The sequence below is a fragment of the Loxodonta africana genome, chromosome 4, assembly GCF_030014295.1.
Source record: "Loxodonta africana isolate mLoxAfr1 chromosome 4, mLoxAfr1.hap2, whole genome shotgun sequence".
Taxonomy (NCBI): Eukaryota; Metazoa; Chordata; class Mammalia; order Proboscidea; family Elephantidae; genus Loxodonta; species Loxodonta africana.
Genome location: NC_087345.1, coordinates 137,068,673 through 137,085,375, shown reverse-complemented (window position 1 = coordinate 137,085,375; position 16,703 = coordinate 137,068,673). Strand labels below are relative to the sequence as shown.

Sequence of the window (16,703 nt, the reverse complement as noted above, 5' to 3'; positions counted from 1 at the left end):
TTGGAAAATTTCTGCTGTTGAATTAGAGTGCTTAGAGCATTTACATTTGGTATGGCTATTTGATATCATTAGGTTTAAGTCTATTATCTTGCTATTCGCTTTTTATTCCTCACATGTGTTCTTTGCTACTTTCTCCCTCTCTTTCTACCTTCTTTTGGAATGAATATTTTGAGACTTCTCTTTTATCTCATTTGGTGGTTTATAAACTATAACTCTTTGTCCATACACACTATGTTTACTTCTTTACTCTCCATGTTCTCTAAAACTCACTCTAATTTAGTTTTTCTGCTTTTGGCCCAAACTCTTCCAGCCCACCACTAAAAACAAAAAACAAACAAAAAAAACACTTGCTTGAGCTTCATGTTGCTACATCTCATAGACACTTTTCAGTCTCATCCACCTTGATTTCTTAGCAACATTCTACAGTTTACCCTTCGTTTTGAGTTACTCTTCATTGGTTTCCAGGGCATCACACTCTCCAGATTATCTTATATTTTGGGCCACAAATTCTCAGTCTCCTTTGCACCCTGACTTCTACTCGACCTCTAACTTTTAGAGTTCCTCATGGCTCATACGTCTTCTTTTTCTTCTCAGCATCCTCAAAGCATGGTCCTCAAGGACTATGAAGTAGTTCACAGTCATTTTCAGAGGAAAAAGTAATGAAAGAAATTTGTTCACAGAGAGTTTGGGAAGTTAAAATATAAGATTAATGATGATTTTCACAAAAATCCCTTTATTTTCTTTAAAGTTACCATTCACTATAATGTCCCATTATGTTCTTAAAGGTTAAACATGCACCACAAGGTCTGTGTTGATCAATTCATATCAAATAGCATTCAGCAAATATGGTGGTGTAAAACCAAGTAAACTTTCACATCTTTTCACACACAGCCAGCTGATTAGCAACCTTAATTCCATTTGTATACTTAATTCCCCTTCGCCACATAACCTAACATTATTCACAGGTTCCGAGGACTAGAACATGGATATCTTTGGGGGGCCATTATTCTGTCTACCCTATCTTCTAATACGTAACTCATTTTCACACAGCAGCCAGAGATCTTTCTAAAATCAAAAATCTGTTCTTATTACTTCCTGTATAAAATCCTTTAAAGGCTTGTCACCCTTCCAAGGATAAAGTTCAAAATCCTCCATGTGTGCCACAAAGCCACACATAGCCTGGTGCCTATTTACTCCCTGGCCTCATCTCCTGGTTCACTGTGCTCCAGCCACACATAGCTTCTCTCTGGTCCTCAAGCACCAAGCTCCATTCTACATCAGGGTCATTATTCACACTATTTCCATTGTCTCAACAGTCTACCTCACCTCCCAGCGAATCTTTACTCGGCTAACTCTTGTTCAATCCTTTGGATATCTGTAAAAGTTACTTCTACAAGGTAGCCTTCCCCCCTGATCTCCCAGTCTAGCACTAGCTCCTTTTATTATACATGGTCTTTGTGTGCTTTTCTCCTTTGTATACAGTTTTTATTACAATTGAGATTGTTACTTGTTTGCCTCCCTCTACCAGACTGCAAATCTGCAAAACCTGTGACCTAGTCTGTTCTGTTCCCCAGTGTAAACTCTGAGACTTGGAACTGACTGGCTTATAGTAGGCACTCAATAAGTAAATTAGTGCCATCAGAAGTCCTCTCAACAGCATACCTAATTCTTAGAAGCTGAGTCGCGTAAGCCAAAGACCTCAACAATCTGCTTTTACCATTTTACGCCAGGTAAGTCACACTCAGCGTATTCAAATCATTCATTCAAATACCTACTACAATCATGTGCCTGCAGCCTGTATCCCAAACTCCATTTCCTTCCCTGATGTGAAAACTATTGGCTTACTTCCCCAGCCTTCTGCTGTATCTGCCACGCCAATCCTGGGGAAGGACAATTATCTCTCTTCTCCTGCTCACCTGCATCACTAGAAAAAGTTCTAAAAACATGGACAGTTGGTGCCATGAAAAAGTCATGCTGTCAGTGGCTCTCAGCAGCTCAGGAATCCTTCCTTAATCTCTAACTTCCTGTTACTTTCCTGACTTTTCTACTCCCCTCAACTCCTATATCCTGTGTTAGACTGCTGAGTATGCGCTCTGGAATCAGAAAGTTCTAGGTTTAAAACCTCGTTCTGTTCTTATTCAGAAAGTTCACCCAACTTCTTGGAGCCTTAGTATTGTCCGTAAAAACTGAAGATAATAATTCCTACCTCTCAGAGGCATTAGACAACCTAAATGTGGGCACACTTTGCTTAGTGCTGCCTCCCTGGCCACTAATCACTGGCACGTCACACTACTCTCCTCAGTTCACTCCTGGGTGGACGCTCGTCTGCTATTAATATTCTCTTTTCCTGGTGAAAGGTTTATGTTTCCCAGCAAATAGTAGAATTGTTTTGAGCCTCAGAGTGATATCGGTCATGCTCTAAACTTAGCTAAATCCACTATTAGAACAATTACACAGAATTCCAAGAAGATAAAGATATTAGTAAATAAATCCCTGACTGGATATTGATCCTAGGTAATAAATTACTGTCAGGGACCTATCTTCAGAGACAGTATGTTCTCTATAGTACTCTCATTTCCAGCAACACATCCTGCCTCCATCCCCGCCCCAACCTGAAGGTGTATCTATAAAATACACCACCTGATTCAGAGTAGACATTCCATAAACGTTAGTCACCACCGTCCCCAGCCCCTGCATCCTTATTCTCCAAGATGCCCGTGCCTCATAAGTTTGCTGAGACTTTAATCACCAGAGACACAGTTTTTCCACTTTATTCCTTTATCCAAACTGTACCTGCCATTCTCGTTCACTTTTGTGAGCTTGGTCATTTTGCTTCCTTGACTTTCCCATAAGACCACAAATGTGAACAATCTATAAGTGGAAGGCTTAGGTCCAATAATAAACCTTCCTCTGGTATCACTTTCTCTTCTCAAACTGTATTGATAGCCCCCTGTGAGGCAGGCTCTGTCTGATTCAATACATGTTTGCATTACCCGTCTGCAGTGTCTAGGTGTTTTACATGTGTCACAGTGTTTTACATGTGGTAGATACTTACTAAATATTTGTTGACTGAATTAACTAAATAATGAATAAATGACTGAATGAGTTCCGATTAGACATATTAACTCTGGACTATCAGAAGGGCAATCAAGTAGAGTGATCCATCACCCAGCTCAGAGGATGGGCTGGAGCTAAAGACATACATCTGGCAGGCATAGTCACAAAAGTTAATATCTGAGTCCTTGGAAAAGCTCACCAAAAAAGGATGTGCTGAGAGAGAGAAAGATTAAGGGTAGAACATTTCAGGGGTAGAAGGCAGTGTAGCTAAGTCAAGATTATGACTCAAAGATAAATTATAGAAAGGGGATGAAATTCAAAGGAATACAGTTCCGAGGAAACTAAAAAAAAAAAAAGAATTTTGAGGAAAATCCCTGATGGCATCAAAATTGCAGACAGATGGAAGAGGCTGAAGGCAGACAGGGTGGCACCATATGTAGTCACTCAAAGGTTCTTGGTGACCTCCTAGCAATAAACTGGTAAGGGTAGAAGCTCGGCTAATGCAGTCAAGGCATGAGTAACGACAAAAGTATAAGACTATTCTTTTAAGGAGCTTGATAGAAAAAGGACAGAGAGCTCCAAGGGAATTTGGAAGCAACTATGACATAAAAAAGAGAGAAAAAGGTGCCTCAGCCAAGTAAAGCACTGCACTAATATACAAATGTCATCATTGCTACCAGGACAGAAAGGAGTCAGGGGACTTGGGTACTATTACATTTCGGTTACTCACTTGAGTGATGTTGTGAAAATCATTTTCCCCTGCCTTAGCTAACTCATCTGATTAATCTAAGGAGTTAATAAATGGAATAGAATTTTGGAAGTTTATCACTTTCTATAAATTATTCCTGCAATGGCTGGTTTGTAATCTTGACCAGATGTTTGTCACTTTTCATTCTCCCTCACCAATGTAACAGAAGCCAAAACTCCTTTGTGTGTAATGCTGAACTACCTGTTCCAATCCCAGCAAAGTGGGATATGACAATGGCAAAGATACTGAGAAAGGCAAGATAAAGTCAGAATACACAGAGTAAAAGCAGTGGTGGCAACCCCCCCGCCCACCACTTATTTCTACAAAATTTACTGCTTTCTTAAACTGGGGAACTATTAGTCAAGGGCTACCGCTCCCCCAGGAGGATGGAGAGATGGAGAGCCAAGAGCTCACATAAGCACTGGGGACTGCCTGCTGTTTCTGTCAATCTGGCCTCCCTGAAAGTCATCACAGACCTCACGACTATCTTGAAAAAGCTGTAACTGTCTGCTAACGTTTACTTAGAGCTCTTTGGTTATCTTGGTGTTTTCCCTCCAAGAAAACGACGATGGGTCAGTGATGATTTTGCACTTGCCAGCCATTTCATGGACTTTCTCGTGAAGGAGTGGCTGCTTCTGAGAATTACAATAACTTGGGTCAGTGTAACATTTTCTGAAAACTCCTGTGAGGAGGGGACATCTAAGTCAATTGGCATAATAAAATCTATTAACAAAACATTCTGCATCTCACTTTGGAAAGTGGCATCTGGGGTCTTAAATGCTAGCAAGCGGCCATCTAAGATGCATCAATTGGTCTCAACCCACCTGGAGCAAAGGAGAATGAAGAACACCAAGGACACAAGGTAATTACTAGCACAAGAGACAGAAAGGGCCACATAAACCAGAGACTACATCAGCCTGAGACCAGAAGTGCCTGGCTACAACCGATTACTGCCCTGACAGGGAACACAACAGAGAACCCCTGAGGGAGCAGGAGAACAGTGGGATGCAGACCCCAAATTCTCATAAAAAGACCAGACTTAATGGTTTGACTGAGGCTAGAAGGACCCCAGTGGTCATGGTCCCCAGACCTTCTGTTGGCCCTGGACAGGAACCATTCCCAAAGCCAACTCTTCAGACAGGGATTGGACTGGACAATCGGTTGGAGAGGGATGCTGGTGAGGAGTCAGCTTCTTGGATCAGGTGGACACTTGAGACTATGTTGGCATCTCCTGCCAGGAGGGGAGATGAGAGGGTAGAAGGCGTTGGAAGCTGGCAAAATTGACACGAAAAGAGAGAGTGAAGGGAAGGAGCAGACCATCTCATTAGGGGAAGAGCAATTGGGAGTATGTAGCAAGATGTACATATGTTTTTGCGTGAGAGATTGACTTGATTTGTAAACCTTCACTTAAAGCAAAATAAAAATTAAAAAAAAAAAGAAAGAAACACCTGTGAGTGAAACACAGTATTACACAGACAGTATATTTGCAATACAAGTAAAAGGAGGTATATCTGCAGGTCAGAGGTGACATATTAAGGCCATGGATGCTACCAAAAATATACAAGGAGAAACTAGGCAGAAGTCTTGAAGTAAAGCTGTTAACAATGGCTTCCTTCACAAAGTAGAGTGGCCTCGTTCAATGAAAGAAATGGTAAACAGTGAGTTAATGCAAAGGTCATCTGCATTTATCTTTAGGATGGGCAGTAGGTTTTTTTTTTTTTTTTTTTTTTAACACCTTCTGAATTGTGTTAAGCTTAGGGTAACATTAAAATTATTTTTTATTCCAGGAGCTCAGCCAGACTATCCAGATGCCCCTTATAAACTCACATCAGAATGTTGTGTTTTTAAAAATTAACCTGTTCTTATTCATATGGTCATAGGAAGAAAAACAGAACCAGTAAGTAATAAAACATAATAGCATCGAGGTCAAAAGAAAAATGTGGGATTATATGTGGAAGGATCACCACTATTAACAACAGTGGGCCAGCTCTACTGAAATCATGCAATATCACTAGGGTGATTTCAGGGAAAAGTGTTTCTTACAAAGTGACTTAATGACATAATGAGGCAAATGTATGAGACACTCATTAATACCTTTATAATCCTCACAAACATGCAACAGCAAATTCTGACGTATGTGCAAAAGAGGAGGGAGCGTGAACAGTGGGGGCAATCTAGAACTGGTTCAATCACCTTAGCTAAGATGATTCATTAATCCAACAAATATTTATTGAGTGCCTATTATGTGCCAGGCTCTGTTTTGTAGTCTGAGGATAATATAGTAAACAAAATAGGCAAAATCCCTGCTCATATGGAGTTTACAGTATAGCGAAGGATTTAAAACATGTGATTTTAAACAAGACATGTACTTGAGTGACTGAAGGGTATGTTACGGAAAGCTTGTGAAGAACTGCTAATTAAAATTGGAGAAAAAAAATATCCATAATGAATTCTGCTAATGACAGATAGTGAAACTGAGTATTTAAGCAGAGAACATATTTTCATAACTCCAAATTATTTTGGCTAAAATCAAATACCAGTAGTTACTTTCCTCTAACGCGCCCTGATATTGGAGGATTATATGTATGTACCAAAAAAATCTTTGATGATGACTACTTTTACATTATAGGCTGGGATGAAACTGCAATGTGCAACCATCAAATTCAGACAAACTAACTCTCTAACTTATAAGGAACCCAGGTGGCACCACGGTTCAGCACTTGGCTGCTAACCAAAAGGTCGGCAGTCGGAACGCACCAGCCTACTACATGGGAGAAAGATGTGGCAATCTGCTTCTGTAAAGATGACAGCCTTGGAAACCCCATGGGGCAGTTTTACTCTGTCCTATAGGACCACTATGAGTCAGAATCGACTCAAGAGCATTGGGTTTGGTTTTTATCCAGCTAATACTGGAAATACATTTCAGAAATAGAAGAAAAAAAAGGAGTATTGATTATAGCAGAGTTATTACAAGAACGGAAACCAAACACTATAAAGTAAACGTAGGCAATCAGCATATGCGGTTAAAAAAAAAAAATTGCCATCGAAAGGATTCCAACTCATAGCCACCCTATAGGACAGAGCAGAACTGCCCCATAGGGTTGCCAAGGAGCGCCTGGTGGATTTGAACTGCTGACTCAGCAGTTGTAGCTCTTAACCACTAGGCCACCAGGATTCCCAGCAAATGGGGTAAGTTCACATGTTCAGTTCAACAGCTTGCTGAAACGTGACTGCCATTTTTCCAGTCAACTCATAAGGTGTAAATAGTGTACATTTGCCACGTTGCCAGGTGATTTCAACTCTAAGAAGAGACTGATGGAATACTCTTGGTAAACTGATCCCACTCTTTAAGGGCTACACTTTAAATGAATGTATAAAAACAAAGTAGAGAAAAATACATGGGGACATAATGCAAATACTGCAGTCAAACAAGGGGGGAAGCTGACTTGCAGTTGAAACGTTCCCAGGCATCAGCTCTGTCCACTGAAGGAAAACATCTACAGAACTGCACCATTTAGAGGCCTAGGATATAAAATCGGTTCCCCAAATTTTAAATGACTCTCCACCAAGAAGAGAACAAGAGTAATAATGGCTCCTTTTAGGCCCATTCAAGGCACGGGGGCCGAATCCCCTCGCTTTAGATTGGTGGAACTGGCAGGTACACCTGAGATAAAGGAAAAGTAACAGATTCGGAGCCCAGAAACCCAAGTAAAAAAAAAAAAGCCTTAAAGAGTGTGAAGGGAAGCGGTGAAACCACAACAAGTAAAACAAGTAATTGTAATAGGAAAGCAACACAGCTTTGGAAAACCCACCGAGCCATCTCCAGCGCTCAAAAAGGCAGAGACCAGAGAGGCCTCAAGGGCTGGGATCTTCAGGCCTCCGGAACTCAAGACCCAGCCTAAAGCGGGTGAGGGGGAGCAGTTCCCGGGAACCCCCTCCCCGCCCCTCTTTCATCAACCCCGCCCAGTGGGTCCGCCCCGTCCCGCCGGGCTACTCACCGGATTCGCTTCCCACATAACGGTGGCGAAATCAAGCGGAGAGAGCCTGGGGGAAGGGGCTAGCCGCGGGACCAGGGTGTTGGGTTTTTTTCTTGAGGGTCCCCGGGAACGAAGGGTTGGAGGCAACCTTTACACAGGCCTCCCTTCTCCCCCTCCCTGTCACAAACCAGCGTCCTCCGACCACCGTACTGCCCGACTTCCGCCCGAGGCCGGCCAACCAGCGCTGGCCCCGCCCCACCCCCCGGAAGCTCTCCCGCCCCGGCAGCGTCCCTCCCGGCTCTCGTGGGCGGGGCGTAATGGGCGGGGCTTGCGGATATCTGCCTTGGAAATGAATTTATAGAGCTTCTAATTCGACCGCCCTTTCATGCTAAATCTCTACAACATCCCCACCAAGTGATCCTCAAGCCACAGCTGGTTGTATTTCCTTCCTGCAGAACCGATATTTACTGATCACCGCATAGTAAGTGTAGTAGCCCATAGTGAAAAAAAAAAACCTGTGAATGAATCCCAGCTCAGGCAAAGGGTTTTGGGGACAAGGTTCATGATCTGAGCCTCAATTTCCTCATCCTCAAAATGGAGATAATACTACTATTTACCTAAGGATATAGTGAGATAATGCAAAGCGCTTAGCACAGTATTTGGCATATAGCAAGAGCTCAATAAATGACAGTTATTTGCCAACACTGCTAGGGCCTGTAGTGAACAAGATTGATCCAGATACAGCCCCTGCCCTCATGGAGATTAGAGTCTAGAGAAGAAAGTAATTTTTTTCAAAAATGTATAATTTATAGAAAGTATGGCAAGTACAGGGTTCTATGGGAGCATACTTACCTAGGACAGGATGTCTGAAAAGCCCTTCCCCTCTCAAGAAGTTTAAGCCAAGACCACTAGGGTGTACTCCTATTGGGGTAAAGAAAGGGCAAGAATCTTCCAGGATCTACCTATAGAAAATGAAAAAGAAATGGCTATACATCCTTCCAGACTTCTCTATACTTCTGCACATTAAACAAGAACTACACAATGTTATCAAAGAATACCTACAGACTTAGAACCTCCTTTTTTTACTTAATGTGATGTGGATATCCTTGCATTCCAATGCATTTTTCATCATTTTAAAGTTAACTTGTGGCGTTCCATAGTTACAATCCACTGTGATAGACGGTTCCGTAGTTTTTGTTTATTATTCAAAAATAACTGACTACAAACATCTTTGTACAGACATTTCTGCTTACTTGTCCATTTACTTTCTTGGAATTAATTCCCAGAAATGGAATTCTTCAATAAGAGATTATGAAAATGTGCCAAACTATACTCAAGAATAGTATATAAATTGGCAATCTCTAATTTATTTTTGTAAATTGAGGTAGGGATCCTCACTTATTGCCAAATGGATAACCAGTTACTCAAATATTATTTATTGAATAATCCAGTCTTCCCACTACTTTGAAGTGCCAACATTAATAACAAACTAAATTTCCATGGGTATGTATGGTTCTTTCTGAACATTCTAGTCTATTCTAACTATGTGCCTGTTTCTATGCTATACCACACTGTTATAATTATTATAGCTTTTTTTATAATTTTTTTTTTTACAGTTATTACATTTGCTCTCTGGTAAACCAAGTTCCCTCCTAATTTTCTTCTTTTTCAAAATTTTCAAAAGCATGCATCTTCCCATTCGGGGACCTATGTCTTCATGTATTTAGATCTTTTACATCTTTAAGAACACTTTTAAAATCATTTTTTCACATTGATTTGCACAATTCTTATTAACTTTGCTTCTGGATATTTTATAATTTTTGTTATTGTGAATGAGATTTTTTCCCTTTGTATTTGCTAGTTGTTCATTGCTGTAATTTAGGAAAGCTATTGATTTTTTGAGCATTTATCTCGTATCCTATCACACTCTGAAAATGTCTTATTTGTTCTAACAGCTTGTCAGTTCATCTCTCTAAATTTTTATATAGACAGTCATACGACCTACAAGTAATGCCATTTTCTTCCTTACTACATTGGCCAAAACCTCTGAAATTTTTGAGAACTAAAGGGGGAGGTAATAGTCTTTGAATATCCTTCTGGGTTCAATTTGTTAACCTTTTATTTAGGATTAAAATTTATTTACTACTAATGAAATTGGTCCATTGTAACTGGTGTTGTTTTGTAATTGTCTTTGACAGCTTTTGTTCTCAGAGTAATGCTAGCCTTGAAAAGTGAACAGTAGCAATTTAAGTAATTGAAGAATTAACTCTTCTTTAAGGTGGAGTGGATTTTTACAAAAGAAGTTTAATTAGAAAAATTAGGGCCAAGTTCTCAACCTTTTGTGGGGTTGGAGCTATACTTTATTTCTTTGAATCCTTAGTATTGCCTGGGTGGGAAGGTAGGAAGGAGAGAGCACAATTGGTTTAGATACATATCAGGTGAATAAGTCTTTAAAATATATTGGTGTATCCCAACGTACTCATGGGATCACCATGAATTGGAATCAACTCAGCAGCAACTAACAACAACGTCCTAAAGTAATATGAAGGGAAGCATTTCATAAACTGAAAATAGCTATGCAAATGTTAATGATAATTTTTTTCTTAGAATTACTGATTGTTGTTGTTAGTTATGGCTGAGTCGACCCTCAACTCATGGCAACCCCATGCACAACTGAGCAAAATGCTGCCCGGTCCATCCTCATGATCAGTTGTGGATCAGATCCTTGTGATCCATAGGATTTTCATTGGCTGGTTTTCAGATGCAGATCACCGGGCCTTTCTTATTAGCTTCTCAGTCTGGAAGCTCCCCTGAAACGTGTTCAGCATCATAACAGTACATAAGTCTCCCCTGATAGAATGGAACGTAACCCAGGTCTCCTGCATGTGAAGGCAAGCGTTCTACCACTGAACCACCAATGTCACACAGCAACAATTACTGAGACCACTGAACTAGAGAGCAAGTGTGAGAAGTAGCCTTAGCAATCATTTAGTCCTGCAGTCACAAACTGATAGCTAATGAGCTGTAGCACGCACAGAAGATTTTAAAAATTTTGGTCACCATTTTAAAAGTGGGAAATTAAACAACAGCTTCCTTACACACTGTATTCCCATGCGATGCCTTTAGCCTGGGAATGGGCTCTCAGGTTTACCTCAGTTCTTACCAGGCCAACGTCTCTCCTCCTCATTTAAATTACCTACCCGGGCCCTTTAGGAATTTGGGTTTGTCACTAATGATAGAAAAAGAAAGCCATTGCCATCAAGCTGATTCCGACTCATGGCAACCCCATGTTACAGAGTAGAACTGAACTCCACAGGGTTTTCTTAGCTGTAATCTCTACGGAAGCAGATCACCAGACCTTTCTTCTATGGTGCCACTGGGTAGGTTTGAACCGCCAACCTTTAGGCTAGTAGTCGAGAGCAAACTTGGTGCTACCCAAGGATCTTAAAACCAAAACTAAACCAAACCCGTTGCCCATTGCCATCAAGTCGATTTCGACTCACAGCAACCCAAATGTGATACGGTAGAACTGCCCCATAGACTTTTCAATGCTGTAAATCTTTATGGAAGCACGCTGCCACATCTTTCTTCGCCAGAGTGGCTGGTGGGTTCGAGCTGCCGACCTTTCGGTTAGCAGCTGAGCACTTAACTACTATGGCACAAGGGCTCCTCAACCTAGGGACCTTAACTAATGATAAGTCACCTCTTATTTTACTGAAGAAATGCAGTGGATTTGGGACTTCCTAAAACATGCTCACAGAAAACAAATTCAGTGGGCTCTCCCGTAACTTCCTCAGGGGTGGGCTCAGTCCTTGAAGCCGAACCTCTACAGTCCTTCAATAGATTCCTCTCTGCCCATGATGCCTGAAATATTCCCTGTTACACAGAGTCTGGCACAGGGAAGGCTTCCTTCTGCATCATAGTTCTGGGCAAAGTGCCACAGCAGTAGAAACTATGCAAACTGACCATGGTCACTAGTTTTCTCAGGAAAACCTGACAGATGGAAGACATCTTACTTTAACTTTTATATTTCCTATGAGTGTTTTGGATGGCAATATCTTAAACCATGCCAAACCCAATCCAGGATGGTACTAATTATACACATACACACACACCCCTCCCAGTTGAGTTCATCAAACGGTCCTTGAATGCTGGGAGGGGCAGGAGGAAATAACCAATGGGAAAGGAGAAGGGGAGAAGGAAAGGAACAGAGAAGACCCCTCACTAGATAGCATGAAAAAAACAAGATAGAGAAAACAAGTAGATGAATAAAGAGAGTGGCAAGGTGAATTTGTAAAAAATCAGACTCCCAAAAGAGAAGCAGGACAGAGTATTGTTATTTTAATCTTATTATCATAATTGTTTTTATTTTTAAAGGCCAGATTAACAACCAGAAATGGGGGAGAGCTAGGAAGGGATATGGGAGACAGGCTGCATTAGACAGAAAGGAGAAGCAGGAGACCGGAAGAAGGCTTAAAAGGAGAGACGAGGGGCCAGGAGAGGGTAAAGGAGTAAGGGAGAAAAAGCTGCATTTGTGCCATTGGCCTTGAATATAAAGCCCCAGCCTCAGTCTGAACAAGAGCCAACAATGAGGCAGTCCCAGAATCAGCCCTGCTGTTGAAGTCTGACACGTTAACAACCCCAGCAGGAATTAAGAGGTGAAACAAGCAGATAAAACATTTGCTGAAGCCGAGATAAGCATTCCTGGGAAAGAATTTTTCAAAAAATCAAGACAAATCCCACAGCTCTTCCTAATTAGGAAACATGACAAGGAATTAAATTCAACCTAGAAAAATGAAGTGTTAAATAACTCGGCCGAGCTAAATGGGATTGCTCTATTGAAAATACCACTGATTATGAGTTTTAGCTGCTCAGGGAAATGATCGAGGCACAATGATGGGCATCAACATTCAGCTCACAGCAGCAGTCAAAAGCAGCAGCTGAGATGTGTGGCCATCCTAATTAGAGGATGGAGAATTCTGAAAAGACTCTGGAGCTGTGACATTCCTGGCTGGGGCTTTCCTTCCAGGAATGCCACATTAGGGTTTTGGTCATCACATCTCAAAAAAGGACTTAATAGGAATGATCCCAAAAGGGACAACAGAAATGACTTAGAAAAGAGTATGAGAAGCTTTGAGGTTAAAAGCAGGAAAACACTTCCCTAAGAAATAATTTCAAAAATTAAAGGAGAGAGAAGCAAATAAAAGCTTTGGGGGATAGAAGGAGCAGCCCTAGGGATTCTGCCTGGACTTAAGTCACCCCATACATGTGGGGGTTGAGCCTGTTCTTAATGAACACATCCAAGGACGTCAGGAAATTAGAACAGATTATCTAATACGAATCACTAGCCTCTTCCATTCTTCATTCAACAAATATTTAGCAAGCACCTTCCATGCTCCAGGCACTGTCTCTAGACTCTTAGAAAATATCAGTGAACAAACAGATAAAAATCCCTGCCCTTGTGGAATTTACATGCTAGGGGGATGGCACAGGCCTTGGGTGGGGGGGTGGGTAAGAGAGACAATAAATAATAAAATTCTTTTTAACATAACCACAGAAAAAAACATACATTAGGGTAAGAGACACTGGGAGTGGATAGGATGGTCCTCTATTAGAAAGTAACATTGAGAGGAAACTTGGAGGAGGTGAAGGCGTAAGGCTAAGAGATATCTGGGCAAAGAGTACTACCCTATGTAGAGGGAACACCTGGTACAAAGTTCCAAGCAGGAATATGCCTGGTACATTAAAGAAGAGTGAGGAGGAATAGGAATGTGTGTGTGTGTTTGGGAAGCAGGGGTGGGGGTGGGGCAGGAGGAGATGCAGATTGAATGGTGTCTGGTACAATAATTAGCAAATGCTTACATGGCACTAAGTATGTGCCAGACACTGTTATAAGCTCTTTATCTGTATTAAAAAATGTAGTCCTCACAACAACCCTATGAAGTAGGTATTCTTACTATCCTCATTTTACATATAAGGAATCTGGGGCATAGAGAGGTTAATTAACTTGCCCAAGGTTAAGGATCTGAACCTAGATGTCTAGCTAGAACCAGAGCCCCTGCTCCTAATCACTACTCTATGCCATCTGTCATGGATTGAATTGTGTCCCTCAAAAATACGTGTCAACTTGGCTGCGCCATGATTCTCAGTGGTTTGGCAGTTATGTAATGATGTAATTTGACAGTTATGTAATGATGTAATCATCCCCTATGATGTGATCTGATGTGATTAACCAATCATTTGTAAGGGGGTTAGGGTGGGATGCAACACCCTTACTCAGATCACAGTCCTGATCCGATGTAAGGTGAGTTTCCCTGGGGTGCGACCTGCATCGCCTTTTATCTTATAAGAGATAAAAGAAGAGAGAAGCAAGCAGAGAGAGAGAGGGACCTCATTATCATCAAGAAAGAAGAGCTGGGATGGAGTACATCCTTTGGACCCAGTGTCCCTGCACTGAGAACCTCCTAGACCCAGGGGAAGATTGATGCCAAGACACATGGAGATCTCCAAGGGATGCTGGGCCCGCAGATGTTGAAAGGAGACAAGGACCTTCCCCCAGATCCAAAAGAGAAAGCCTTCCCCTAGATCTGACACCCTGAATTCAGACTTCTAGACTCTTAAACCGTGAGAGAGTAAATTTCTGTTTTTTAAAGCCATCCACTTGCGGTATTTCTGTTATAGCAGCACTAGATAACTAAGTCATCATCTTTCAATATGGCTTTAACCCGACTACTTCTGACACCAGCCCCGATTACCCAGCCTCAATTGTATTCGAGCAGCTCTTAGGATACATTTACGTTCTTTTTAAAAAGGCAATGTTGCTTACTGCTTTGTCATCTATGACCCTTTCTCTGCCCCTTTGGTCCCTTTCCCCACTGTCATAGATTGAATCGTGTCCCCCCAAAATATCTGTCAACTTGGCTAGGTCATGATTCCCAGTATTGTATGATTGTCTACCATTTTGTCATCTGATGTGATTTCCCTATGTGTTGTAAATCCTATTACTATGATGTTAATGAGGTGGATTAGTGGCAGTTATATTGATGAGGTCTACAAAATTAGATAGTGTCTTACGCCAATCTCTTTTGAGATATAAAAGAGAGAGGCGAGCAGAGAAATGGGGGACCTCATACCGCCAAGAAAGCAGTGCAGGGAGCAGAGCACATCCTTTGCACCTGGGGTTCCTGCATGGAGAAGCTCCTAGTCCAGGGGAAGATTGATGAGAAGGACCTTCCTCCAGAGCCAACAGACAGAGGAAGCCTTTCCCTGGAGCTGACATCCTGCATTTGGACTTCTAAGCTACTAGACTATGAGAAAATAAATTTCTCTTTGTTAAAGCCATCCACTTGTGGCATTTCTGTTACAGCAGCACTAGACAACCAAGACACCCATCAACTCAAGAACTGCTTTTTTCTGGAAGTTAATCACTGGGTTCCATTGCTTCTGCTTAGCAAATCAAGCAAATGTCTATGGACAGAGCTTTGGTTCAGTTTGTATGTGTGTGTGCGGGGTGAGGGGAGGGTTCTTTTGTGGGTTAATAATGTCGTACAGGTCACTAGGAGGCAAGACAGAGCATACTTTGAGTTTTAAAATGAGGTACCACTGTTCCTTCCATGCCAAAGAACACTGTGGAGGGGGTGTGTTTGTAACACAGCCATAACCAGCTCCTCTCCTCTCCTGTCACGCTTCTCGGTGCTGTTCACAGCACCTTTATACTAATACCCATTGAACTGTACACTTGAAATGAATGAATTGTAGGTATGTGCGTTACAGCTCAATAAAGTTGTTAAAAAAAAAAAAAGAAAGAAAGAAAAAGTAAAGACAGAACCTTGGCATTCATCTCCCTTGTTCACCCTCCTCCTGATGTCTATCCCCATTCACATAGCTGTAGGGGGCCTAGAACCACACCCAGAAAGATGTTCACCACTAAACTCCAACCACTATACCAACAGTTACTACTCTGTTCTGACTCCAGTGATTATAGCATTATGTTAAGGAAAATAAATGACTCTTTCCTAGTATACATTCCGTACCTATTTTCCTTACTAGAATATAAAATTCTAAAGTTTTATATTAAAGCAAACATGTATATACTATGGGATGTTGTTGTTAATTGCCAGTTGAGTCGATTCTGACTCACGGCAACCACGTGTGCAGAGTAGGATTGCTCCATAGGGTTTTCAAGGCTGTGATCTTTCAGAAAGAGATCGGCCAGGCTTGCCTCCCAAGGTGCCTCAGGATGAGTTCGAACCACCAACCTTTCAGCTACTAATCAAGTGCTTAACTGTTTTCGCCACCCAGGGGCTCCATATTGTGGGCTAGACCAAAACCAAATTCATTGCCATCAAGTCGATTCTGACTCGTAGCGACGCTATAGGACAGAGAAGTGCTCCATTGGGTTTCCAAGGCTATAAATCTACGGGAAGCAGGCTGCCACAACTTTCTACCATGGAGCAGCTGGTGGGTTCCAACTGTCGACCTTTTTGGTTAACAGCCAAGCACTGTAACCACTGTGCCACCAGGGCTCCTTATATTGCGGACTAGAAGGCAATATTCACACACATGAGGTTTTGAAGCAGTTTCTCAATTGTGGATAGTTGCTTCCAGCTGGTGGCAGTGGGGCACATGTTCTCTGTTATTATCTGGAGAAGAGCTTGAGATGCAGTATTAGTGGCTAAAACAGGAGACTCAGGGCACTGACCCAGGCTCTGAGCCTCACTCTCTCCAGTTGCCATGAAGTCAGTTTTGACTCATGGCAACCCCGTGTGTGTCAGAGCAGAACTGTGCTTCATAGGGTTTTCAATGGCTGATTTTTCAGACGTAGATCACCAGGCCTTTCTTCTTAGGCATCTCTGGGTGGACACTAACCTTTATGGTTAACAGCCAAACATATTAACCGTTGCACCACCTATATCAAATAA

At 41.7% G+C, this 16,703-nt stretch overlaps 1 protein-coding gene across 8 annotated transcripts in view; it reads right to left on the bottom strand.

Moving 5' to 3' along the window:
- PARP11 (poly(ADP-ribose) polymerase family member 11) overlaps positions 1 to 8,027 on the bottom strand; it is a 60,366-nt gene extending 52,339 nt beyond the window's left edge. For 3 of the 8 annotated variants that reach the window (XM_064284719.1, XM_023549031.2, XM_010590810.3), the window contains exon 1: positions 7,804 to 8,025. Coding sequence is in view for 1 of the 8 variants with exons in the window: in XM_003410626.4 (XP_003410674.2) it covers positions 7,804 to 7,821 (18 nt within the window). In the remaining 7 variants the exon portion in view is untranslated. The other 5 variants (XM_064284720.1, XM_003410626.4, XM_023549032.2 and 2 more) reach the window with 3 other exon arrangements.
- Positions 8,028 to 16,703: the final 8,676 nt, after the last annotated feature.